The 18408-nt window shown below is 32.5% G+C and overlaps 1 protein-coding gene across 3 annotated transcripts in view; it reads left to right on the top strand.

Annotated features, from left to right (window-relative positions):
- Positions 1-18408, top strand: part of FSTL5 (follistatin-like 5) — an 825267-nt gene that overhangs the window by 689031 nt on the left and 117828 nt on the right. For 2 of the 3 annotated variants that reach the window (XM_011983977.1, XM_011983976.1), the window contains exon 11: positions 15674-15700. The exons of the other annotated variant lie outside the window; for it this stretch is intronic. In XM_011983977.1, the coding sequence (XP_011839367.1) occupies positions 15674-15700 (27 nt within the window). The remainder of the gene's footprint in view (positions 1-15673; positions 15701-18408) is intronic. 3 annotated transcript variants of the gene reach the window in all.

The raw sequence follows: 18408 nt of genomic DNA, 5'->3' as shown, positions 1-18408 counted from the left end.
CTGTCTGTTTAATACATATGGTCATACTCAACTCTGGTATAAAGAATAATACCTTTGGAAACATTCTACAGTAGTGAAATTTTAATAGAATCAGATTATTAATGAATAAAATATTTCTACTTTTATCTCAAACATGCCCTAACAGGTCAAAATGTGTTTGTAAATATAATTTCTTACTATAAAGTAAGGATTCTGTGTGTGTATAATATACATAGTTCAGCCATTATCATGCAAGTTATAATTATACTAATATTAATGTCAAAATGTAATTTCAGAGTTATGTTTCACAATGCAAAATAAAACACCAGAGGACCCTGTATGATTAAGAAGTTGTAATCCTAAAAATTTGCCTAAAGTTATTGTCAACACAAATAACTGACAGAAACTCATTATCATAAATAAATAAAGTCAACCCCCCAAAAACTAGCCTATAAGTTTAAGAAGGCATTTCAAAGACAAGGAAAAATGAAGTATCACTACGAATTATGTAAAGATGCTAATCCTCATTAATTATGAAGAAAACATACCTTAAAATAATAGAGAAATATCTAAAATACTAGAGAATGCTATTTCACATCCACTATAATACCAAAAGTTAAAAAGTTGCATATTACCAAGACTTGGTGAGATATGAAAACATAGGAATTGTCCTACATTGCCAGCAGTAGTATTCGTTTTACTGCCCTTTGGAAAGCATTTTGGCATTATCCATTAGAGTTAATTTTGCCTTTGCCTTGAGAGCCAGCAATCTACACATTAGAGTCACATTAAATTCCCATACATACAGAAACTGTTTAGGAAGAACCTCCCATGGATTGAATATTTTGCTGTATATTTTTTTTGTATTTGAATTGAATATTTGTATTGAACCAAACTGATTTAATTTCATGCATACACTTCGAAATGGCTATAATTATTTGACTTCTGTAATTCAAATGTGTGTAAAGCTAGTTACCTTACAAAGTAAGTGAATACCAAGGGAGTATTACCCTTGACTTAACTATTTCTTAATTGTACATTAGAAGAGAGTAATTTACATCGTTTGGAAGGTGACTAAGAGCTTTTATGGTTAGGAGAATAAAAATTCTGCAGAGAACAATGGGTTTGTTCATTTATGCTTTCACCTTTTCAGTATTTCTTGAGGAACAAAGAAACAGGTGGCTAGCATGTGGTCAACACTGAATACATCAATTCTCTATTTTCAGAAAGTCTTGAAGTCCTTCTTTCAGAAAGGAAGTTGAGTGCAGGTAGGGATGAAGGGCAACAATAATACATAGTAGAATAAAATAATTGCTGTTATATGCACATAAGCGAAGCGAGATGAGACTGCAGACACAGAAACAAGTAGTCTCTATTGAGGTAATGAACATTGAGCTGATCTTTGATGGTTGTAGTGACACTTTCATAGCTGGAGATTTAAGAGAATATCAAGCCTAGGACAGATCCAGGACATTTTTTTTTTTTTTCTTTTTTTGAGACAGAGTCTCGTTCTGTTGCCCAGGCTAGAGTGCAGTGGCATGATCTCGGCTTACGGCAACCTCCCCCTTCCAAGTTCAAGCGATTCTCCTGCCTCAGCCTCCCTAGTAGCTGGTATTACAGGCGTCTGCCTGCCACCACCTCCGGCTAATTTTTGTATTTTTGGCAAAGACGGAGTTTCACCATGTTAGCTAGGATGGTCTCGATCTCCTGACCTCATGATCCACCCATCTTGGCCTCCCAAAGTGCTGGGATTACAGGTTTGAGCCACCACGTCCGGGCCAGGAAATATTAATACATGATGGGTTTGGTTAACTTTGTGTAACATATGATTATAAAAATATTTACAATACTAGATGAGAATGTATTGTGATGTACAATCTGATTAAGAAAGACATTGAAGTGTATGAACGAAAAAAAGCCAAATTAGAAAACATATACAAGCTATATTTCTCTGTCAATGAAAAGAGTCAAACTCTGTAAAATATTTGTAGAGATTTATTCTGATCTAAATATGAGTGACCACGGCCGTGACACAGCCCTCAGGAGGTCAAGAGAACATGTTCCCCGGGTGATCAGGGTACAGCTAGGTTTTATACATTTTGGGGAGGCATGAGACATCAATCAAACACGTTCAAGAAATACATTGATTTGCTCTAGAAAGGCAGGACAATTCAAAGTCAGGGTGAGGGGGTGGGCTACCAGGCTATATAGGTAAATTTAAACATTTTCTGGTTGTTGGTTGAGTTTGTCTAAAGACCTGGGATCAATAGAAAGGACTGTCTTGGTTGCGATAAGACGTTTTAGAGACCAAAGTTTTACTATGCAGATGAAGCTTTTAGCTAACAAGCTTCAGAAATAATAGGATGTAAAATTTTTCTTACCAGACTTAAAGTCTGTGTTGACATTAATGTCAGAGGGTTATAATGAGGCATGTTCCATCCCCACCTCCCATCATGGCCTGAAACAGCCTCTCAGGTTAAATTTTAAGAGTCCTGGCTGAGGAGGAAGTCCATTCATATGGTTGGGGACCTTCGAATTTTATTTTCGGTTTACCCTTCAAAGGTAAAAGTTATTTTCTACATATTCATTATTTAGTTTTTATCCTGGAGATACCACAATAAGCATTTTTATGCTGGATTTTATTTTTTACATATAGTAGGCATTTGAGTATTTTATTTATTACCAAGGTAGGTTTAATTCAAATTTCAATTCCCAGCAAAGTTTATAAGACAAATTGTCTTGTAGTTTACTGTTTAATCTTAAGGGGAAATATGTATTGTGGAAACTCATTACACCATGCTGCTGGAATTCAGTTAATATGGGTTTTCAATTATCTTCCTTTATCCATCTGTTGAATATTATTTTGCACAATAGAATTTCCTAAAAGATAGTGTTACCTGGCTTATCAGCCTATGTGAACTCCCAGGAATAAAAGCAGTGCATTCACAAAATCTTATTTTTCAGAGTATATGATTATATCAAAATAAAGACTAAATTATGCCTTAGGCCTCTTATGCCTATTAAATTATAAGCATTAAACTGGAGCAAAACTGACCCTGGAAAGAACTTATTATAATAGATAGAAGATAATCTGCTGTCCGTTTTTCATGGCTTTGTGGTTCACTGAGCATCCTTTCCTTCCTGCCTATATATACATAAGATTGGTACAGATTTGGCCAGAAAGACAATTTTGGCTACAGAGCCTAACCTGAAAATATTTCGTGTGGTACTTAAAAAAAGTAGATGTTCTGCTTGTCAATTTACTTTTAGAACATTATTATCTTACTATACAGTGTTTGATTACTCTCTTACACTTTTTAACACGTGCTTGCTTTATTTTGCTTTTGTATATTAAGCTATTTTAGAAATTAACTTGATTAGAGACATTTATACAAGTGAAATTTTAGTAGATCCAATGTTCTAAAATACTTGGCAATGTCTAGCACAAAATGAGGGCTCCATAAATGTTTCTTCTAGTTATCATTATTGTTATTATTCCAGGTCGATGATTATTAGCTTTAAAATTTTCTCAAGTGTATTAAATAGTGGATAAAACATATTCAAATGGGTAAAAATAATAGCACAATATTCTAGATATAGGACTATTTTAGAAAACATAATAAATGAGATAAAAAATATTTTAAACTTCAAATATTTTAGGAATCATTTATACTTTTATTAGCACTATGACAACCAACTGCTTGACTGTTTATTCTTGTATCTAGGTATTATTTTACAATGTCACATTCACATGAAACATTTCATCCTCAAGTTTGAAAGATTCTCCAAGAGCCTAATATCTATAGTTTTTTTAAATCTGATAATTTTTCTTTGCTGTTTGTCTTGTATAGTAAGTGTGGGAAAGATATGTTTCAAGGAAATGTTAGTAAAAAAAAATTATATATATACACAATATATAATTAGTTATATATATAAGCAAAATATATTTTTATTAGTAAAATATATGTTTTATTAGTAAATATATATACTTAATCAACATTACATAATACAGGAGGAAAAGCCTTTTTATATCCTATTATCAAAGTCTTTCTTGACCACATTTTATTTTCAAGAGTGAGCAGTAATTAAAGTTTACATGTGTGTGGAGTCTCTGTGATATCAGAAGGTGTCAGCTGGAAATGCTCTCACATTTCAGTGCCTACGTTCATTCTTATCACAGCCACAGTTGGCTACACTGCTGCTACTTGGCCTAATTTTCTTGCTATCTCTGTCATTTCTCTGCTGAGCATCTTTGACCCCATTCTCTTTTTCTCTGTGCCAATAACTGCAGCTGCTATCTGTTGCTTGTTCTGCCCTTGTTTCAGTGTTGACAATGGAAGGAAGAATAGCTGGCATCGCTCTGTCTTATTAATATAGTAACCTTATTGTATGGGGGTGGAGACTGAAATGAAGGGGAGAGAGAGGGAAGGTAGGACTAGGGGAGAACAAGCATATTTGTCATATTCCAGTATGTGTTTCTCCATTGTAACAATTTGAGTTAGTGAGACAGCCCTTAGTAGGAGCAATAATGTTTCAAACAAAGAAGACAAGAAATGATAAAATAATGTTGGCAGTACCTCCAAATTCATAACCTGTTTTTCTTTGACCAGGCTTAGATATTGATGTTACTTTTCTATGCTTTAATTTTTCCTTCTAAACTAAAGAGAAAAATTGTGATTCTCAAACTGGTTTACAGGCACTTAGGAATATGAAGAAGACTTAAGGCTTGTGGCAGAATAGAGATTTCAAATCAGGTAGCATTATGACCAGAGGATTTAATGTATTAATATTAATGTAAGATGCATGTGAGTAATTACAGGAAAAAAAAACACTGTGGATGACTCGAGACATTTTTATAATTTCAATATTTTCCTCTCTCTTTAAAAATATTGAACTGATTTGTAATATTCAAATCACCATGAGTTTCACTTAATTCATCTAGCAAGATAGGTAAATTATACTAACTACAAGCCTATCCATCAAACTTTTTAGGAGAACAGATACTGTAAGTGGTAACACTGAAGAGTTGGGATCAAAACATCTAGAGCTTAGTATGTAATTTTAAGCAGAAGCTGCCATTCCCTCCCTACTAATGCAAGTAAAACAAGGAGACAAATGTTTTTTTGAGTAAGTGCTACTTTCAAAATGGAATCACAGAGAAGGAAAAAATATCCAAGGATAAAAGATTTAGAGACACCCCAGGCTGAAGATGAGTTGGCCAGTGCCAAATACTCTGATTCAACAGGATGACTTAACAAATAAATAAAATAGCAAATTAATTCTACAATTAATCCATCTTCTTGGGATCACCAGGATACATTTTAATTCAAGATCCTAAATTCTGCCATGTTTAAACTTTGTTTATGAAAGAAATTATTGTTTTGTAATTCTTCAATTTTTGATATCAAAATTCTTACTGCATAACGCAGATGTCTGGGTTCTCTATCACAAACTTGTTCAAGAACTAAGATATATTTTAAGTACCTTAAAGAAAACTTCAGTTCTAGGTTAGTTTTTCCTTTGTTCCAAGCACATATAATTAGTTGGTATGGTAGAGTATAGAATGTCTTTACTCCTATATGTCTTCAAAGATAAGCCAATTTAATTGAATTATAAAATATGTATTTACCCAGAATACCTACATAGCAGTGTATATAGTATCTTTGATGTTTTTTGTTATAATTTATAATTTCCCTCATAAAATATCTAGCAATTTTTATCCTCATAATAAATATTGTTTTAAAGTAGTCAATCCTTCAAATATGGGCTATTTTATTTTACATTATAAATACAATTATATTTATATGTTATCCTTATATGTATTATATATTTCAAATACACTTAAATATTAAACAGTGAGGAGCTCAGAATATGTAGTAGGAATACAATTATTTGAAATAATGTCCTTTAAAAAAGTTTTGTGATATATTACAGCAACTTTAAAGAAAGCTTTAAACCTTTACCATCTTAATTTTTTTCTTGAGCATATGCTAATTAATATCTAGGTAGCCTTCTACTTCTCTAATGAGTCTGTTCTCTGCAAGATAAGGAGAGTTCTCATATAACCTTAACTAAAGGTTAAGGTGTACTTTTTTTGCAATGTTTTATTTTGGATACTTTTCTATTAATTTAGCTTTATATGTATGATCATCTTGAGTTCCACCTAGGATATATATGGCTGCATAACCAAGATCTATTGAACAACTGATTATGTGCCAGGCAGTTAATATATATTATAATCATTTTATTTTTAAATTGTCTTATCCCTATGGCATATTTTCTAAATGAAGAAGTTAAACCAAAAACGAAGTTACTTTACTTTGCTTGCCACATACTTAAAATGATACAGTATGAGTGAGTCAGAAGGCAACATTTCTTCCCTATTTATCTGCAGCTAATTACCCATTGTTCTTTTATTATGTCACTGTTTATCATTTGTTATGTAAAAAAACACACTCATTTGTGTGAATAATTATCAAAATCAAGTCACTTTCTGACAGTGGTAGGCTTAGTATGTATATATAATGAGAAGCTTAGGTGTTGCCAATCTGACTAGGAGGATGTTAGCTAGAAAAGTTGTTTTGAAGGTTATATTTTCTTATTAGCAATTTCTTACTCTAAGACTATGGTGTCCAAGATTAACTAGTTGCCATCATCTCCTGCAATACACACCCTTGCAATCTCTTCCCACATTGAAACAGTAAATGTCTCTATCATACATAAAGCAGGATGGAGGTGAAGGTGACTTTCTTCTGACACCAGGTCATAAAGGGCATTATGACCTCTGCCTGGATTTTTTGGATCACACATTCTGGGAGAAACCCATTGACAGAATGTGAGAACACTTAAGCAGCCTTGGGCAGAAGCCCAGGGAATAAAAAACTGAGGCCTCCTGCTAACCACCAGCACCAAATTGCCAGTCACATAAAGGAGCCCCTTAAGAAGTGGATCTTCCAGCCGAAGACAAGCCTTCAGATGAATGTAACCTCATGAAATACCCTAAGCAAGAACCCTCCTAGCCAAGCTATAATCGCGAAGACCATAAATGTTTATTGTTGTTTTCAGCCACTAAGTTTGAGACAATTTGTTACACACTATGACGTAACCACTGCATACGTTCTGTTTGCTTGGTTTGTCATTGGAAGGAAGGAAAGATGGATGTTGTTTTTATTTGTTTATTTCTGTGGTGGCTTTAGTCTTTTGACTTAACAACAATTCTTACCTTGTCGTGGATTCAATGAGACTAATTTGATTGTCAGGAGTAGACTTACATTGTTTGATTGAGTACTGGATTATTTGAAAACTGAGGTGAACTTGAAACTGGCAGTGTGAAGCAGTCAGAGATGCATCCACATTCAGAGCACGGAAACCTGCATTCCATAGACAACTTCTGACATTTCTTGCCTCTCTCCTGGGTTGCGTGGACTCTTCTTCCATGTCACACCTTCTTGAGTCACAAGTTATCATAGTCCTGACTATACCACGCTATCGTGCCTGTTGCTATGCATTCTTAATGCTCCTGTTCCCTCTGATCTCTGCTTTTCAGGTGTCATTTCTTGATTCCAGTTGCCTCCCAAAAGAATCTGATTATCGCATCTCATCACTTTTTCAAAATTAAAGCCACAGTTTTCTGGCTAATTTCTGTATTGCATGCCCTAATGTAAGCCAGGCACTACAGCCTAATCAGCTTATGTTAAGACATTAGGTTAAAACCCTGTGTGGTCACAGGGGGAAACCATCTTCAATTAATTTCCAAAGAATGACAGGTTCATTTGAAAGTGGCTTTGAATATGGCATATGGCAGACAATGTACTTGACATATCAAATGTTGTTTCTAGCCTAAAAATAGCATAGTTTAAATGTCTTAGTTCATTCTCCATATGTATATTCAAAGAAATTTCAACTACCATAGCACTATCCATACGTTTTTTACAGATTACACTTTATCCACATTTTTCTTTTAAGGTTGCCCTTTTTTATTTGCCTGCTGAAATTAAGTCAGTTTCTTAAATCCAAAAAGAAAGCAGTCAATAAAACGTCTACTTTAAATGTTATCATTATATAAATTCACTTTATCAAAAAATGATTTGCAATGGTGAAAACCTGAAACTTTCAGACAAGGAGAAGCACAAGCAAAAAAAAAAAAATTATTTAATATAAAATTCAGACAATTTACACATGAATAGCCAAGAAAAGTAGCTCTGCATAGTACAGCATGCTGTTATATAGGTAACTACCTTATTGCTGTTGCTTATATAACATCATTCAGCTCTCCACATACATTTCTTTACAGTGAAAGCATATTTAATATGAGATCTATCACTTTGAAAATAAGTGTAAGATTCTAACATAGAAAATAAGGCAATTTGCTGAAAAGCACTAATAAAGATTTCAGTCACTCCTGTCAGCCACCTATTCCACTGAGCCACATTTTCATTATAAAGTGTATATTACCTTCAAAAAAAACTTTACATTTCAGTTATGTAGTGAATACATATTAAATTAAGTGGTTTATAACTTTGACGGTTTTGTTGTTCAATTATGAATAAAAGATACCAAAGCAGATAATTTTTATTGTATACTGAGTACATTAGTTGTTTCACAGAGCTCCATGTGTGAAAGGAAAAGTTATTTAGTCCAAAGTCTTGGTCCAGACAAACTAACTATAGTGTGAAAACTAAGCTGGGTCAGCCAGGCATGGTAGCTCATGCCTGTAATCCCAACAATTTGGGAAGCTGAGGCAGGCAGATTACCTGAGGTCAAGAGTTCGAGACCAGTCTGGTCAACATGGTGAAGCCCCATCTCTATGAAAAATATAAAAATTAGCCAGGTGTGGTGGCACACACCTGTAATCCCAGCTACTCAAGAGGCTGAGGCACAAGAATCGCTTGAACCTGGAAAGTGGAGGTTGCATTGAGCAGAGATCACGCCTCTATACTCCAGCCTGGGCAACAGAGCGTGGGCCTTAAAAGGTGACTGGAGAGAAAACTAGGTGGAGATTTCTGGTAAGGATATCCCTTAAAATAAAGAGATTCAAAAAGTCTTGATGTTTGGAATGTGAATTGAAGATGACAAGGACATATCATGGAAGCTCCTATGTGCTATACTAAGGACAATGAGGAAAAAAACAAGTGTAAGAGTGTGTGTGTGTGTGTGTGTGTGTATGTATGTATATATTTACATATAATAAATTCACTATACATATATACTTAGTGTGTGTATATATAATTTATTATATATAAATATATAATTTATTATATGTAAATATATTTTTATATATGTGTAAATATATCTAATAAATTACATATAAATTCACTATACATATATACTTAGTGTGTGTATAAATACACACACATACTAAGGACATTGATAAAAAATATGTAAATACATATATTTACATATAATAAATTAACACACATATATATATCACAGTAGTGGCATATTTAAGCCTGAATTTATTATATGTAGCTGTTTTTATTGTCTGAAGGATAAATTAATGTGGTGAAACAAAGCCATTCCAATATATAAGCAACTGTTAAAAATGTAAAATGTATATATGGCAATACTCTAATAGAAAACAAGGAGCTGAGGACATAAGCAGAAGGTAAAAGTTTTCTCCAAATATTTCCAAATATATTCAATATCACTGATAACCAACTAATATATATTTACAAATGTAATATATAATACATTATTATTTTAATTTATATATATATTACATATATATATTCACATTTAGTTAACTTGTTCACACGGTCATGCACACACACACATGCATACAATAATAGTTCACCTGAAGTGTTTGAAATGAATAATTTCACAGATCACTAGTGATGCTGGTGACAATCTTTTGGAAATCAACCTGGCGTATATCAAATGTTTTAAAGGTTCTCATACTGCTTGCAGGGACATGTACTACTGGTAATAACTACTTAGCGGGATGGTCATCACAGTAATCACATACACACACAAACACACATACACATACACCTGTATGACTGATAAATGTCAATGATATTTATTGAGCTTCTATTACTTATGCTAGCCTCTGATATTGGTACTAGGTTAGAATTAATGAAGAAGTAAATCATAATATTTTTAAAAAGCAGAAATTCATATGATGAAACTATTTGAAACCATGTATAAAGGCTGGATTAGGTATGTTATAACAAATGAATAAAAGGCATGGAAAATTATATTTATATATCATATATTTATATATTTTATCAGCTACATTTCCATATATGTAGGTATTTATATGAAAATCAGAAAAATAATGAAAAGACATGAAAAAATGCATTATATGCTTGTAATCCAAGCACTCTGGGTGACCAAGGTGGAGGTGGATCGTGCGGTCAGAAGATTGAGATCATCCTGGCTAACACGGTGAAATCCCATCTCTACTAAAAAAAAAAAAAAAAAGCTGAATGTGGTGGCAGGAGCCTGTAATCCCAGCTATTCGAGAGGCTGAGGTAGGAGAATCTCTTGAACCCAGTGCATGGAGATGGCAGTGAGCTGAGATCTCGCCATTCCACTCCAGCCTGGGCAACAAACAACCAACTCCCAAACTAACAAAGAAACAAACAAAGAGCGAATGTATTATTATACCAGGGCAATTAAATTTGAGGTTTTTTAAAATTTAATACACGTTCTAACTCTGTATATAAAATGGAATATGTTTTAAAAAGACAATAACAATATGTATGATTTTTAAGTTAACTAATTGCAGAATACATTTTATCTATACAGTATTTGTTGCCTTCATCTAGGAATAGTTTATATTCCCATCTAGCTTATTTTTAGTGGCTGTTACATTTAATTTGCTACAATTTCTATATTCTAGTAAACCATCAATATATTATGCTTTTAAGCTATTGTAAACAAAATTTTATTTTGCGTCTTATTCTTACAGAAGAAAAATATAGAAATTGGATATTTATCTTGTATCTTGCTAAATAATAGATCTTATGAACTTCATTTGTACTTTTACTTTAATCTTTTGTGACTCATTTTAACTTCAAATTTTGATTGTCTTCTATTTATACTATTTATACAATTTATATTTGTTTCTTAGATTAATTGCTCAACTCATGAAAAATTCATTTCAAATAATCATAATTCAATATTTTGATTCTCCATTTAGTAATTTATCTATCTAAAAAAGTTCACTTTTATAGATTTAGGGAGTACAAGTGCAGTTTTGTTACATGGATTTATTGCCTAGTGGTGACGTCTAGACTTTTAGTGTAACTATCACCTGAATAGTAAACATTGTACCCAGTATGTCACCTTTTATTCCTCGCCCACTTCCAACCCTACCACTAATGTCTATTATTTCTTTTTTATGTCCATGTGTACCCATTTTCTAGCTCTCACTTGTAAGTGAGAATATTCAATATTTGAATTTCTATTTCTGGGTTATTTCGTTTAGGATACTGGCCTGTGGTTCCATCCATGTTACTGCAAAAGACAAGATTTCATTTCCTTTTATGACTGAGTAGTATTCCGTGTGTGTGTGTGTGTGAGTGTGTGTGTGTGTGTAATACGTTCTTTATCCAATCATCCATTGATGATCACTTATTTATTATTCTGGCATATGTTAGTTTTTTATTAATTAATTTATTAATTTAAATTTATTATTTAAATTAATGAAAAAACTCTATTCTTAGTTTATTAGTTTACTAAGAGAATTTATATTATACTTAGTAATATGCTATGTATTTTATCAGGTTGCATTTTTATTTGGTTAAATTATATTGACAGTCCTTAACTGACAAACTAATATGATGTATTAAATTAATTTCGTTTTGTTAACATTTTAAGTTCAGGGGTACATATTCAGATTTGTTACACAGGTAAATGTGTGTCGTGGGGGTTTGTTGTACAGATTACTTCATCATCCAAGTATTAATCTAGTGCCCATGAGTTGCTTTTCTTTATATTCTCCCTCCTCCTATCCACCATACTCCAATAGGCCTCAGTGTGTTCTCTTTTATGTTTCCATGTCTTCTCACCATTTAACTCCCACTTATAAGTGAGAACACGTGGTATTTCTTTTTCTGTTCCTGCATTAGTTTGCTAAGGATAATGGTCTCTAGCTCCATTCAAGTTCCTGCAAAGGACATGATTCCATTATTTTTGATGGCTGCATAGTATTCCATGGTATACATATTCCACATTTTCTTTACCCAATCTACCATTGATGGGCATTTAGGTTGATTCCATATCTTTGCTATTGCGAATAGTGCTGCAATGAATATATGTGTGCATGTGTCTTTATAATGGAATGATTTATATACATTTATATACATTTGGGTATATACTCAGTAATGGGATTGCTGTGTCAAACAATTTTTTTTTTTTAAGGTCTTTGAGGAATCACCCTGGTATTAAGCCAAGTACCCATTAGTTATTTTTCCTGACCCTCTCCCTACTCCCCCCGACCCATCAAAAGGCCCTCTTTCTCCTCCTCCTCCTCTTCCTGTCTCTCTCTCTCTGTCTGTCTGTCTTGTTTGGTCAGTAGTGCTTCAGTTCAGTCCATGCATTATCCTTTTTCTAACACTCTTTGGGCCCACATGGTTAATTTTCTTTTTTTTTTTTTTGTTATGTTTTATATAAATTGTGGTTATATTTGGTTTTTAAAAATATTCAATTTATTGATGAATTTTGTGGGTTTGAAGATTTGTATATTTGCATGTTTACTTTGTTGTCTGAAAATGCAGAAACAATCTCTGCTTTTTGGAACATATTTGCAGAGTAGAACCAGGCTTTTTGTTTTGTAGTTTCCTTTGTGGCCACCCTTGTAGATCTGTCAATAAAATTGGCAAATGCTTTCTGTTTGTGTAGTAAAACAATCATTGTAAATACCGTAATTCAATGTTGATAATTGTATTGTTGAAACTTTGTCTTTATTTTTCTTCATTTTTCAAATACTGAGAGTGATATGTTAAAGAAACAGACCATGATTGTGGATTTATTTATTTTACATCCAACCTTAACAGTTTCTGTCTCCTATTTTCATACTATGTTTCAGCTTATGTAATTTTAAATTCAGTATGTAGTGACTTGAATTTTATCTTATCTGATATTAGTATTACAAAGTCTGTACTTTTTGGTATTTATTCCTAAATGACTGCCAATCTTAAAAATGTCTCTGTGCTTAGCTCTAATGTCCTTACTCCTTTAAAATAATGGTGCTTTGATATGCCACTAGAATTTTTCACATGCTTTTTTCCTATCTGGAAATTGAATCATACCTTCCACTTAGTTTGCTCTTACTTACTTCACCTTGATCATAATTAGAGAAGTTCGCCCTGTTTAACAATGTCTAATCCGCCCAACAAATGCATTCACATTACTATGTTTTTCTCTTCTGTAACACACTAAATTCATAACTTTGAATTTTTTTCTGTCATCGTTTGATTACTTTTTGTCTGCCCAATTAGAATATAGACTCTATGGGCCAGAGATTGCCTGTTTAACCTGTGTATGGTAGTGCTGAATACGTCTAACACATGCTAGGTACTCAATTGGTACTAAGTGAGTGGAGGGAGATATAAGGAAATACATGCTTTTTTTTTTTTTTTTAAAGTAATATTAGCTTTTTATTTAACATTACAGAAACATGTTAATCATGCACTTAGAACATAGTTTTCTAATCCAGACCACATGCAACAGTTAGGAAATTTGACACAAAAAATAATTTTAGCTCTTAGAAATCCAAAGATAGATCACTTTTTTTTTTCCTTTTTTTTTTTTTTATTTATTATTATTATACTTTAAGTTGTAGGGTACATGTGCATAACGTGCAGGTTTGTTACATATGTATACTTGTGCCATGTTGGTGTGCTGTACCCATCAACTCGTCATTTACATCATGGGGAGGGGGGAGGGAGGAGGGATTGCATTGGGAGCTTTGTTGTTTTTTTATAGGCCAGAGAAAGAAGTATAAGGCTAATCATAGTTCAACCTTTCCCAAAACTACAAAAAAGTCCATTTCTTTTGCATTGTGTGTGCAGACTTACTTGATGTTATCATGAATAAATTATCCAGCTTTATCTTTTTAAACCAATCTTACACGCCAAATATACCAAATTACTTGACACATTCTCTCAATATGTTCTGATGTTTCTGGTTGATATACCTTGAACATATTTTCTTTTCGTCATGTGTGGAATAACCTCTCTAGCCCCCTACACCACACAGCACTCTTGAAAGCTTTGGTAATATTACATTTCTTGTGCATCAGCATCTCAATGAAGCTGTCCCTCCAGTATCCAACCTCTTTTCATAGATGATCATTCTGTCTTGTCCACATTTGCTGAATTTGAAATTTGCTTCTTCCCCCTCATTTATTACATGTTTGTTTCTATTTGTTTTCATGGTTCTCTTTCCTCCTGTGTCTATAACCTCTCCTTGAGAATAGGATTTGTCCTTTTATCATTTTATAACATATTTAGTTGACAAAGATTGAATATGTTTAAGATGAAAAGATGATGTATATATTATGTAATGATTATCACAATTAACACATCCATCACCACCCACATTGTACGTTACATGTTCAGAACTTATTCTTCTCATAATTGAAAGTTATACTTTTTTCTTATTTGTTCAAAGTGCACTGCAGGCATAAGAACAACAGCACAAAATGTGCTACAGGAATGCACACATCATGTATTTAGGTTTGAATAAATGTCATTAAGGAATTAAAAAACTAAAAATTGTAAATGTTTACCATTAATAATTAATGTTTTAAAGAAATATAGCAGATGCTGAAAACTGCATGACTCGGGCCTTAAGCCTAAGCGAGGAGTGCTAGACTTCATTCTCGGCTCTGAAACACACATGTGGGTTCAGTTGAAAAAAAGAAGTCATTAAGTTTTAATACAGTCAAAATGCTGTAAGTAATTGCTGTGTATGAGATTTTCTATTAGTTACACTTTTATGATTTTGCTTTAAGAACTTATAGTGTTATTGTAACTTTGAATTATTAAAGAGGCAGGTATTTCCTTCAGAATAGTTTCAATTGGATTTTTTTTTCTTAATTTCTATCTTAATATATTAGCTCTTTACTGATTAAGTCGCTATATAATATTTTTAAAACCTGTTGTTCAAGAACAATTCGTTATGTACTGAAAGAAGCAAAGCATACTTAGATCTATTTCTGTCTGTTTTAAAACAGTAAAAATATATACTCCTTAAAAATAGTCCAATTTGGTGTTCAAGATCTTGGATTTACAAGAACTCTTCTTGTTCAGGAGTATTTCATATTATGTAAAAATATTATATATTGTGATTATTGCAAAATTTAAGAGTATAACTTTTTCTATTAGTAGCTTAAACTGTCAGCCTAATAGTTTTAACTACCAAAACTTGCTCTAAAAATACATTTCAATTAAACTAACTTAAGCTTCCTGTTTTTTTAATGCAGAGTAAAATGTTCTTTGTTTATTAACAAAATCTGTATTCCAAATAAGAATTGTCTATATCAAAAAATGTACAAAGCATTATTAGTTAATTCTAACATGCTATTGTTTTGTTAATTTAAAGTAGCTCACTGAATTAACTTCACTATGTTTATATACACATTCTATCACAGATACTTTGACCTCTTTAATAATATTTATATTACTATATAGCAAAAGCTCTCTTTACTCATTTTTCTTTTTCTTTTTCTTTCAACATGCTGCAGTAGCTAACATATTATGGAGAGAAGAAGGTACTAAGTTGAATTATTTTTACATTGTGACAATTTTGCTTGATTATTATTAGATTTGTTGATTATCTTTTGTACCATTAATTACCTTTTTTATTTTGATTCAATATTTCAGTTGATGGTATTTCAATATTCTTGTGTAAGCCTGCTACCATTACACATTTATCACTCCTCATCAGCTTGATTAATTACTGATACATAACCAGAAAGTTTCATTGTGATATATTGAAATGCTTTAAGAGTATAAAATTACATCAAAGAAATAAAAACAATCTCAGTTAAACATAATTTACATAATAAACTCTGATTAACATAGAGTAAGAATATTTATAAAAACTGTGCCTTATCAAGGGAATATAATAAATTATATTAAAATCTGGGTTACATTTGAAGGGCCTGGATTCAAATGTAGTCTTTCAAGTTTACAAACAATAGGGCAAGTTACCCTGCACAATCTTCTTATCTCAAAAAGGAGTATAATAGTTGTTAATACTCAGTAGGGTTGTTATCAGTTCTTTAGTTATTATCAGCACTCAATAAACAGTATCCATTTTCATACATTATTGCAATTGTTATTGGTTTTCTTCATCTAGTCACAAAGGCTGGGAAGAATGCGTTTGCCCAGGTACTTAAATAGTCCATCAATTGTGGTTAAATGAAATTAAGAGAAAAATGTCTAAAAGTCATCATTACACTCCTGGTGAGCAATGGCCAAAAATTGTCTTCACAACCCACCTTAGACAAAATTTCTCTTCCCTGATTATAGCTTCCTGTAGGAACCCAAGTCACTGTACCCTGCGAAAGCCAGTCTCAAAGCCTCAAGTAATTCTGGAATTTAGCCATCTCAATTCTGTACTCAAGGATGAAGCAGTCCACTTATTTTCTTTTTTCTCTCTTAGAACTTGTTGCTCCTTAAATATTTTGCATGAGCTCCATTAAAACCTGGGTTTATTAAAGAAGTTCCAGTGTAACTATACCCTCCATTTTTATTCCACTTCAAATATTTCACCTTTAAATATAATAATTCAGTCGTTAATGAAAGTAGTCTTGACGTATCAGTACTTACTTATTTATATATTTATTTATTTGAGATGGAGTTTCACTCTTGTTGCTCAGGCTGGAGTTCAATGGTGCGATCCCGGCTCACCGCAACCTCCGCCTCCAGGGTTCAAGCAGTTCTCCTGCCTTAGCCTCCTGAGTAGCTGGGGTTACAGGGCCCGCCACCATGCCCGGCTAATTTTTGTGTTTTTAGTAGAGACAGGGTTTCACCATGTTGACAAGGCTGGTCACGAACTCCTGACCTCAGGTGATCTGCCCTCCTCAACCTCCCAAAGTGCTGGGATTACAAGCGTGATAATATCTATTAAACACATTTAATTATATTGTCTTCCCTCTGGGCAAGAGTTCTCTGAGCATTTTAAAAATTGATTTTATTTTATCATTGTAATGGAAGGAATGACACTTAACGAGTCAGAGACCAAATACTACAGATCTGGCTCTGATGCTTAATTGCTGGGAAAATTTGGATGAGTTATTTTACCTTGCTGAGTTAGATGCTTCCAATACAATATTTGAAATAGAGTTGGCACTCACCTCACAAATCTGTGCTATGTAAATCAATTTAAAGTATATGGAACAACTTTTTCTTATGTATTAACTTCGATAACCACCATGAACATTATTAGTTTGTAGTAATTTTTAATACATAATAACAACACTCCAGGCCACTCTCAAAAGTATAGATTAGAAGCTTCCAAATTAATTAAAATTATGATGAAATTCATTATATAAAACCACATTATTTTCTCTTTAAAAAGGTATTCTATTAGTTTTTGGAAATTTATACCCTCAGTAATTATTCTCCATCAAGAATAATGTTCTTATGAGTCACTGTTTCATTTGACACATAAAATGTGCTTGACAAAAATAGATATATGGTATATTTTACAGATACTTGAAGTCACATAAAACAAGTGTGTGTCTTTGGGTAAATTATTAAAGTCTTTTTTTCTATATACAGTTATCATAAGAGTACTTGTTTCTTGTAATAGGAAGCATTTTAAAAATAGATCAAAGAAGACAGCATATTTGATTTTGATTCATAGACATCTGTAAGTTATTTTATAATGCCGCAATTATTGTCAAGGCATTACAATAAAAATGATTGCATGTACTAATAGTAATAATGGTGACCAGAGAAAATAGACTGGCTTGAGGAATCATGGAACCCCATCATTGGGTATAAGTATCTCATGCAAATAATTAAAATCATAGGTAACTAAATTTTCTAAGAAAATTCTCTCCATTTTTATAATTTAGAATAAAACAAATATGAACTACATATTTCTGAGATACACTTTTATTTTCATTCTAGCAGTGTTTTATATTTATATATTTACCTCTTTATCATAGCCAAGAAAAATCTATCTCAGAGAGAACAAATTATAGAACCTTAGAATGTAAGTCGTTTGAGGCCAATAATGGAAAGAGTTGAAATGATCGTTTCTCCCATAATGCCATTTAACTCATCTATAAATGGTAAACCTATGTTATTTTTACATTAATAATTATAAAATTATTTTTTAAAACATGAGCATCAGAATCTAGTGAAGAGTTTGTAATCTAAATAAATTTAACTGAATTTAATATGCATTGTCTTACCAATCTCGTCAATATATAATCTTGGAACGCAATGTCCTCTACATCTCTGG

The sequence above is a fragment of the Mandrillus leucophaeus genome, unplaced genomic scaffold (assembly GCF_000951045.1).
Source record: "Mandrillus leucophaeus isolate KB7577 unplaced genomic scaffold, Mleu.le_1.0 Scaffold259, whole genome shotgun sequence".
In the NCBI taxonomy this organism is placed as follows: domain Eukaryota; kingdom Metazoa; phylum Chordata; class Mammalia; order Primates; family Cercopithecidae; genus Mandrillus; species Mandrillus leucophaeus.
Note: the sequence above shows the minus strand (reverse complement) of the source record. Positions and strands in the feature narration are given on the sequence as shown.